Source organism: Aotus nancymaae, unplaced genomic scaffold (assembly GCF_030222135.1).
Source record: "Aotus nancymaae isolate 86718 unplaced genomic scaffold, 86718_ANA_hifiasm-v0.15.2.pri h1tg000043l, whole genome shotgun sequence".
Lineage (NCBI taxonomy): Eukaryota > Metazoa > Chordata > Mammalia > Primates > Aotidae > Aotus > Aotus nancymaae.
In genome coordinates this window covers 11,100,105-11,109,294 of record NW_026988457.1, presented here as the reverse complement: position 1 = coordinate 11,109,294, position 9,190 = coordinate 11,100,105, and the positions used below count along the sequence as shown (strand labels likewise).

Below are 9,190 nucleotides of genomic sequence, written 5' to 3'. Positions count from 1 at the left end.
GGGAGTCCTGTCCTCATCAAACACGTTTGAATCACATCAGGCCGTAGTTATGGTATGTTCTCATGCAGTCTAGATGTTTCTAACTCACTGTCTTCTGAATGGTATCAACTCTATGAAATGCTTGGGGAAATACATTCACCTCTTTTCTCCATACAGCCCTTTCAAACGTTCTTCCCTGATAGCTACCATGAATGCTTCTGACCTGCCCCAATTTCCTTTAGATTTAATCATGCGCTATCCAATAACCTTCTCCACCACGCTTTGCCGCTTTGCAGTTAGTCACATTTAAATTGCTCGGATGCCATCTTAACATCCTGGAATGCTCTTTGGGCTGTTGGGAATAAGACTTTCAAAGATTACTGTCAAAGGGGGAAGTTTTAGGGGGAAGTTACTGGCTTGGTTGAAAGGCAGGGAGGAATCAACAGAGTTTACTCCCACATCACCCTGCCTCTGTTCCTGATGAGTCTGTTTTCCCAGTCAGGTCTACCTTGACCAACTCTGGTTTGTGAGTTTTCCCTTACATTGGGTGCCTCTGAGTGTGGCTTTTTCTCTCGCTGTCAATATCCTTGAGGGACTGAGTCATGAATCTTTCCTTCTTTGGTTCCCTTCCTCAGACTTCCTGAAGGCCAGGTCCTGTCCCTAGCAGTTTGGACATTTCTTCACAGGCTAATCAGCCCAGAACTAGGTATCAGACAACTAGAGACTGTCCCTATGCCCTAGGGACTGCTGAAGTATTCAAAGTAGCCAATCCTAAACCACTTTACCCTGCCTCATGACTCCTGCCTCAGACACCACGATGAAAGCTTTACCCATGTTTTTTCTTCCACGGTCAAGATTGATTGAGCTGCACTTTTCTGTTACCGGTCACAAGCTTTCTCTTACAACATAGCCGTTTTCTCTCTCCAGTCTTGGAAGTGCTGGAAGATCTTTGACACAGCAGTTATTTTTCTTCCACGTCACCTTCTTTTTTGTAGTTTGTCTTTTTCTTGGGGTATCCTTCAAAGTCTTAAACAAGCTGTCTTTGCATTTCTTTTTGGTATTAAATAGTGGTGGCCCCATGTTAACAATCTGACCTTATAACAAATCAATTGATCATTAACTTAGGTGACCAGACCACGTTGGCAGTAAAGACCAGATTAGTTAATTCATCCTCATCACTGCACTAGGCAGGATTTCCTAACCATAGCAGGGTCTAGTCACACTGCTTCCTGGGACAAAGAATTAGTTAGTCCAAATATGTTGTTTCCCTCAAATATACATTGTCCCTGTACATACAATCTTTATAACTAGTGGGCAGGTGCCAGGACCCTGCAGGTGGATTCTACTGAGGAGAGACAAAGTTTTATTATCAGTCTGAGTGGCAGTGGGAGCACAGGTCCCAGTCTGGATAACTGCATAAATTCAAGCCTCCAGATCGAGAATGAAAATAACTGATATAAAAATAAGTTATAGAACACACCAGAATAACTTGGTAATTTGAACACATTTATATTCATATGGGCTTTATTTATATTAAACACAATATATTTTGAAGGCAAGCAAGCATATAGTTATGAAACACAAGTGACAGCAAGGCTTATTCTAGACATGAATTTATGACTGAATGGCTCCAAATTGTTTGCAAAAGTAGATTCCCAGGAATAAATGTCAATATCCACCAGTATGTAGTAACTTAGTAAATATATGATAACACTAGATCCTGTTAGGTTTTGAAAAATTCTCATGGGAAAATAAGAATGCTATGAAGTTCTGCAAATAATTCCATTACACACAGATATGTCACTCAGAGGCTAGAGAAATATAAATTTACTTAGTGTTAGGGAGGGCACTTGGGAAGGAAGCAGGCACATAATACAATTATAAAATGTATCTTGCCAGGCCAAGTGCAGTGGCTCATGCCTGTAATCTCAGCACTTTGGGAGGCCGAGGCAGGCAGATCACCTACAGTCGGGAGTTCGAGACCAGCCTGACTAACATGGAGAAACCCCGTGTCTACTAAAAATACAAAAATTAGCCAGGCATGGTGGCAGATGCCTGTAATCCCAGCTACTCAAGAAGCTGAGGCAGGAAAATTGCTTGAACCTGGGAGGCAGAGGTTGCGGCGAGCCGAGATCACTCCACTGCATTCCAGCCTGGGCAACAAGAGTAAAACGCTGTCTCCAAAAAAAAAAAAAAAAAAAATCTGGCCAACAATTCGAATTCCTGAAGTCACAATGAAAGAATAACTTGTACTACTTTTTGTAACGTGTATAAATTGAACTTTTATAGAAATTATTTTTTCTTCTTCCTCAGTATTGCCTTTCTCTATTTGAAGTGATTTTTATTGTAATGCTCTTTATTTTTAAGGCTAGTTTTTAAAAATTTACATTCTTACTTTTTTTCTTTCTTGAGGTGCAATGCTGACAATTCTTATCTAAGAGGATGATCCAAACATTGGGAAAAATAAATATAGTAGAAATTCACTTAAATTCTGACAATCATGTAATCAGCGTAGGCAACATTTGGCATAGTAAAAGAACAGTGGACATCTAATAATTATAGTTTTAAAAACTTCAATGCTGTTAACATTTTAACAATTTATTTCAGTTATTTAGTTCATTTTAAGGTATTCAGTCATCCAAAAAACTACATATATGTGATCTCTGACTTTTTATTCTTAAATCATGAAAGGAAATTTTTTTTGCATCTTAAATGTCAATGTTGAACCTCCACTGAGAGAAAAATCAAGGCACAGATTGTCATCATTTTATTCAGTATGATGCTTTTGATCTTTTGCAGGAAGTTCTTTTTTCTTTCATCTGAAAGTCTTAAAATTTTACACGTAAGGGATACTGCATAAATGCTGTGTGGACTTACCAGCTTTCTGATGAATGAGGATATTAATTACATATGGAAAATGGTCATGGTTTTGAAATGAAAGGGGGTGCATTATTGGAAGAATGAAAAATACATCTCAGAGAAAGAAGCCTAGTTCAACAATTGAAAAAAAAGAAAGAAAAAAGCAAAAGTAGGTGTCATGGTTGAGCATCTTTGTTCTTGTTACTGTTCTTTAACTAAACAAAACATTGAAATAATACAAAGCAAACAAATAATCAGGGAAAGAAATTAAATGCGCTTGAAAGATAGGGAAGAAAGATATTGAGTGTCTAAGGAGCTATGATTGTTGTTTAAAAGTTTGCAAATTTAGTATTCTGATTTTTCTCCTAATAAAATACATTTAAGAGAAACATTAGTTTATTTTATCAACTTTAATTCATGAGTCAGTTTTCTTTCCTTACTGAGAAGTTTTTGATATACGCTTCCTGGTGGAAACTATAGAAAAATATCATGTCCTTCTATTTTAAAATGTCTTATAAAAATCAAAATAGTTACCAAAATCTCAAGGCATTTTGTTTCTTAGTATCAAAATCTATGGAAAAGGGGAGAAATAGACATTAAGGGATAATTTGAAACTACATATAATGTTTCCTTAAACATTGTATGTTATGACTGTGCAATACTGCAGTGAATTCTAGGAAAATACCTCCAGGAAATATATTAACCTCTGAGCTATGTTAAGGATGCTCCCACAATAGTGTTTTCACAAATAAGCTTTCTGTTGACCTTTTTGTAAAACTTCAAACGAACTATTTCAGTTAAAACTATGCCTTTAGTGTTTTCTCTTTCCTAGAAATTAGATGTTTGGTTATTTTATATCTATGTGTGTATATGTGTTGCTGTGATAGCAATAGTATTTATAGTTTCCTCCTATATTATGTATTTCTGAACCTTGGCAGAATGAACTGGTTGAACATTTGGGTCCCATTTATTTGCCATACACTTAGTGAAGACACTTGTTTTCATCCGTTTCTTACTGCTGTAATGTCTAGAAACACAAGTTTCAAAGAATGGCAATGTGCTTGTTTTCTGATTAATACAATTATAAAAATTTCAAATTTGTAAGACATTTACATTTTTAAACGTTTTTTTCTTTACTTATTAAAGGACTCAATTGGCTTCCAAGTAAATACTAAATAAGTGTTTTCAAAAAGCAGATATAAAATTTGTGACTTTTAAAATCTAAATGTCATTATATTTAGCTCTATTATTGGTATTTTAATAATTTTCAACCCGGGAATATTTTAATTCTCAGCATTGAGATGAATAAGGAAAATCTCTCTGTGATATTTACACAGGTCCATTTACATTTTTAATATTGACTTTGGAGTTGGCACACTGAAAAAGAGTTAGAGGTAAAATGACTTGATGGAGAAGCTCTTTTGGGCTGGATGTGGTGGGTCACGCTTGTAATCCCAGAACTTTGGGAGGCCGAGGTGGGCGGATCACGAGGTCAAGAGATTGGGACCAACCTGGCCAACAGGTGAAACCCCATCTCTACTAAAAAGACAAAAAAAAAAAAATTAGCCGGGTGTGGTGGCACGCACCTGTGGTCCCAGCTACTTGGGAGGCTGAGGTGGAAGAATCACTTGAACCTAGGAGGCGGAGGTTGCAGTGAGCCAAGATTGTGCCACTGCACTCCGGCCTGGTGACAGAGCAAGACTCTGTCTCGAAAAACAAAAAAAGAAAGAAGCTCTTTTGCTGTTTACAGAACTAAATCTCTTCATACTGAGCCTAGAGTCGGTCCTTCTCATCACAGATGCTATGCAGTGGCTTGGCAGCAGGATGCTAGCTGACCTTTACGCATATTGTTAAAACATTGTGGATTCTTCTGAGAGGGTGGACTTCAGAAGGTGCTAATGCTGCTAACGAACTGTAAGAAGAGTTTATGTGCTACATGCTATTCTTGGAATAAAGTGGGCCTATCTTTCACAAGAGTAAAAGAATATGCAGTGCCACCCACAGCTCTACAAGGCACTCCTCGTGTGGGTTTGCAAAGGTCAATTTTATAAAGTTACTGGTTTGAATCATTTTGTATAAATCTGTCATCAAGATGATCCATAACATGTAGGGCTCTTTTAGATAAACAAGAGCGGACTCTACTGTTGTTATTCTAGAAAGATTTTTAAATTGTGGTTCACAGAGAGGACTGTTGTGTTTTTGGTTCAGGAGAGAATCTAATGCAAATCCTGACATGTTAGTCCAAATAAAGAGCTGCATTCAGTTATAACCTGCCCAAGGACAAGAAGTGGAGCTTGGTTTCTATGCAGTCTCTCAGAATAGCCGATCCTAGATGAGCATCAGTAAATGTTAACTAAGGACAAAAACGGGAACAGATAAAATCATCATTAAAATACACATGTCAATGCCTTATGATTTATATGCTTAGGAGAGCTACTAGTATAGTATTTATTTTTGATTTTATTTTTACTATATAATATCAACAAGACCTTGATTAGAGTCAGAAGCCACTGAGTATTAAGGAGCTATTATTGCTATATCCTCTTGGGAAGTTATTTTATGTGTTTGTTCTGATAGTACCAGAATAGTTCTCTAAAAACAAAATGCTAAAAATAAGGGTCAATATTATTTAACAAAAAAATGATCTTATTCTTCCCACTAAAAAGTTTCAAAAAATAATTAATGTATATTAAATTACATATTTAGTAAATAGATAATAAGAAAATGATGCAAAATTTCAAGCACTTTATACGTTAAAAAGCTGTATCTGCCTATTTCACACAGACTTTCTTTTTTCAAGGAAATAAAGGGAAGGAAAAAAAGGGAGGAGAGTGTAAGAGAACAGATGGACAGAGAAGGATACATTTTTATTTGGTAGGATAGGATAGAAATGTTCTGCATTTTATAAGTTCTCCAATTTATATACAGTAGCCTGATATGCATTGAGGAGTGAAATTTGATATAAAACCAGCCTGCCCCAAAGACTCAAAACAGACTTCTATAGTAATGCTTCACTGATCACTATATTCATTGACACATACTCCAAAACTGCATGATAGGCTCAGAAGCTCTTAACTACTGAAATATCAGCGAGTTGATTGAGTATACTTGATCTAACAGTCTACATCAACTGAACCCAATGGTAAGTAGTGAAAAGTCCATACACTATTTGACGCTCCCTAATTCATGTTCATTCCCATACAAATTATGAGGTAGCCAAAATAGTAGTTAAGCATCTGCCAGAAGGTAAAGCAAAGGAAAGGGGGATGATTAAGACATTACCACTATTTATCTTGCTAAATAAACTCCTGGGCTACACAGTACTTTTGTTTGTATAAGCTGTTATTGGGACTTTTGAAATGTAGGTGACATTTGTAAATTCTCCAATGAAAGGATACTACAGTCTATTTTTTAAAAGACTGAATATGAAGTTCAGAGCGGCCTAAAAGAAGAAAGGCAACTGTCAGACATGTTTCCTCTCTCTCAGTAAGAGTGTCACCTCCTTATCTTGACCAAGAAATGGTTGATACTTACAGGCACCAAATTAAGATGTGCACATCTGATCTGAGAAGTTTGCCTTTTAAAAATCTGCAGTGACAAAACTGTCCAAAGTAGTCAGTTTATAGCTAGAAGTGAAAGGGGATTCTAGCCAGCATTTGAAGGATAATCTTTAGGCATTATTCTTTTTCTCCTGACCTTATTTTTCTTTGAAACATGTCTATTAGCTTTTGGAAAACAGCTCATTAAGATACTGAAGTTTTCCCTTTCTGAGAAAAATTTCTGCTAGTTGGTAAAAAACACATTGATGCAGAAAGGCAATGGGAGGCTTGCCAAGCAAGCTCACTTAAGTTCCCTGGCTTTGTGAGGTGAATGGTAAGCACTGTTACAAGTTACACTTTTAAATACAGAGAGGGATTACATTGCACCAGTTCACTGAACTGGGGATGCCAGAGTGACATCTTCTTGAATCAAAGAAGCATATGATCAATGATTCTGGCCACCTCCAATACGATTTCTGGAATGATAGTTGCAGAGATTCCCATTGTTTGGACCAGATGCTGTATAGAAAGCTAATAAAATGTCCTGTGGCCAATTTAAGTTCTAAATGTTATTGTGTGATTATGCTACTCTGAGGGATAACCTCATCTGTCATCTGTCAAAATGTTCTTTTATTCTATTAAGTATGTATAAGAGGCACTCTGATTATACACATTATATTAATAAATACCACTTTCTCCCTTCACCATCTGTAATAATGTTTCTCATTATCCTTTATGGGTTCAATACTGCAAACATCTGGGCTCAGTTCTTAGAGAACATTGTCTTGTAGTGACTCTTAACTCTGTGGCATTTCTTCATCACCAAAATGTCACCAACCCTCTAATTTCTCACAAATGTTGAGCACCAATAAGGTATATTACCACACAAGAGCTCTGCTGTTACTCACTACACGCCAAAACAGAGCCATCTCTCTTAAAAATCTCTTCCAGAATTAACATATTCTTTGGTTTAATTTAAAATTAAATAGGCAAATAAAACAAGGACAGTCTGAGGAGAATGAGAAGCAATTCAAATTCAAGTGAGTGAACTTCCTTCCCTCTGTCTTTCCTTCCACTGTGTCCTAAGTAGATCAGTTGATTTGTGGGTTGAGACACCCCTGGTCATAATTCTATGCTGTCTTCACCTATTTGAAAATTTGTCATAATAAACACTGTGTTCACCATTTTTCCAGACTAGCAATGAAAACCTTTCTAGTAATAATCTGTTATACAATGAATAAACAATGTGATAATTGCACCTTCAACGTTCACACTAACAGCGACAATAGACTCTTCTTACACGTGTAAGAGAGTCTGTTAGCACCTTTTAATAGGTTTATCTCCACTGCATAGAGAATATGTCTAAAATGAGGAGTACATTCCTCACCATCTATCCATGGCTCTGTGTACATGTGAGTACATCGTTGCTGCCTTCTGGGCAAGAGGAAAGATGTCTTAATTTGTCCTTTGATGCATAAAAGAGTATGGAGAATTCAAATCAAAGTACATTAGTACAATCATGTTCTCTGAGCAGCTTTGTCACAGACGTCCTCCATTCTCTATGGTTTACCAGAAGTATTTAGGGTTCCATTGTGGTCTTTTCTTAGGCACCTAAGGAAAAGGTTGCATTCTACCTGTGTGATGTCATCAAACTTCTGAGCTGTCATTGTGATGGCCCTGTGGGGGCACCATGGGCTCGCTGCTGCTGGAGCCCTTCGGGGCATCCTTCCCCCTGAAACTTTCCTTGCCCCTGCACATCAGTACTGCAATGACAGTGAGGCAGATAGTGAGTAACCCTACCGCGATGCCTCCCACCACAGTGACCAGGCTGACTGCAGAGCTGGGGCTGTTGAGCTCCCGGGGAAGGATGCCATCCAGAGGTACTTTCCCATGGGGGATCTGCCTCTTGGTGCGGTCCAGGGCAATGTGCTGGATGTTTGTTCCCAGATTGTTTTCAGCACCAATCTCCCATGTCAGCGAGGGTGTGCTCCTGATCTCTCTCTTCTTCCGGCTGTTGGTGGTGGCTTGGGGCTTTCCTTGACTCACCAGAGAATGATACTCCACGCTTCTCTTGCCAATACCTCGATTGGCATTGTCTTTTGATCTCACTGTATAGATCGTATGTATGTACCATTCTCGGCCCAGAGCGACCTAGAAAGCACAGCTCTATTTGTTAGGAGATACTAGATATCATGTCAACCTAATTCATGACTCTTTGCAAGAGAAATTCGAGGCAGAGATATTAATAAATGATGATCTATTTTAGTCTGCAGAATTAACTTACGTAATATTTTTGAATAAGTGCTATGTGTAAGTTGCTGTGCAAAGTATTCTATGATATATTCCATGCAACTCTTAAGGGAGTGAATATTTGGTACTTGTTGTCATAGAATGGGAGAGTTCTAAAGAACTGTCAATAGATTTTACAGTCTAGCTTATTCATTTAAAAAACGAGTAAATAAAAGTATGCAGCAGTTAAGTGAGCTGCCCAATGTTACTCAACCAGTTAGTGGCAGAGGCGGGACTATAGCTCAAACCTTCTGAACCTCAGGACTCTTTTCGCCATGTCTTGCAGCTTATTGCATGTAAGACCATAGGTAAAAAAATCAATTCTCAAGCTTTTCTTGGACTTTGGAAAAGGATGGATTTTCTGATAAGTCTTTGAAGCATGCAGGATTTAGAGAGGTCAGATGCTTTGAGATTGAATGGCAAGAATAAAAATAAAAAATATCATACTTCAAATTATTGTTTGAAAAGATTCAGAATAACAAACATGCTTTCTTAAGATTCCTTCCTTAAGCTGAATGAAAATA

General features: G+C 37.5%; 1 protein-coding gene across 1 annotated transcript in view; it reads right to left on the bottom strand.

The window, feature by feature from the left end:
* Positions 1-5,389: 5,389 nt before the first annotated feature.
* Positions 5,390-9,190, bottom strand: part of FREM2 (FRAS1 related extracellular matrix 2) — a 188,395-nt gene continuing 184,594 nt past the window's right edge. Inside the window, exon 24 of the mRNA XM_012469837.2 lies at positions 5,390-8,528. Coding sequence (XP_012325260.2) covers positions 8,025-8,528 — 504 coding nt within the window. The 3' untranslated portion in view covers positions 5,390-8,024. The remainder of the gene's footprint in view (positions 8,529-9,190) is intronic.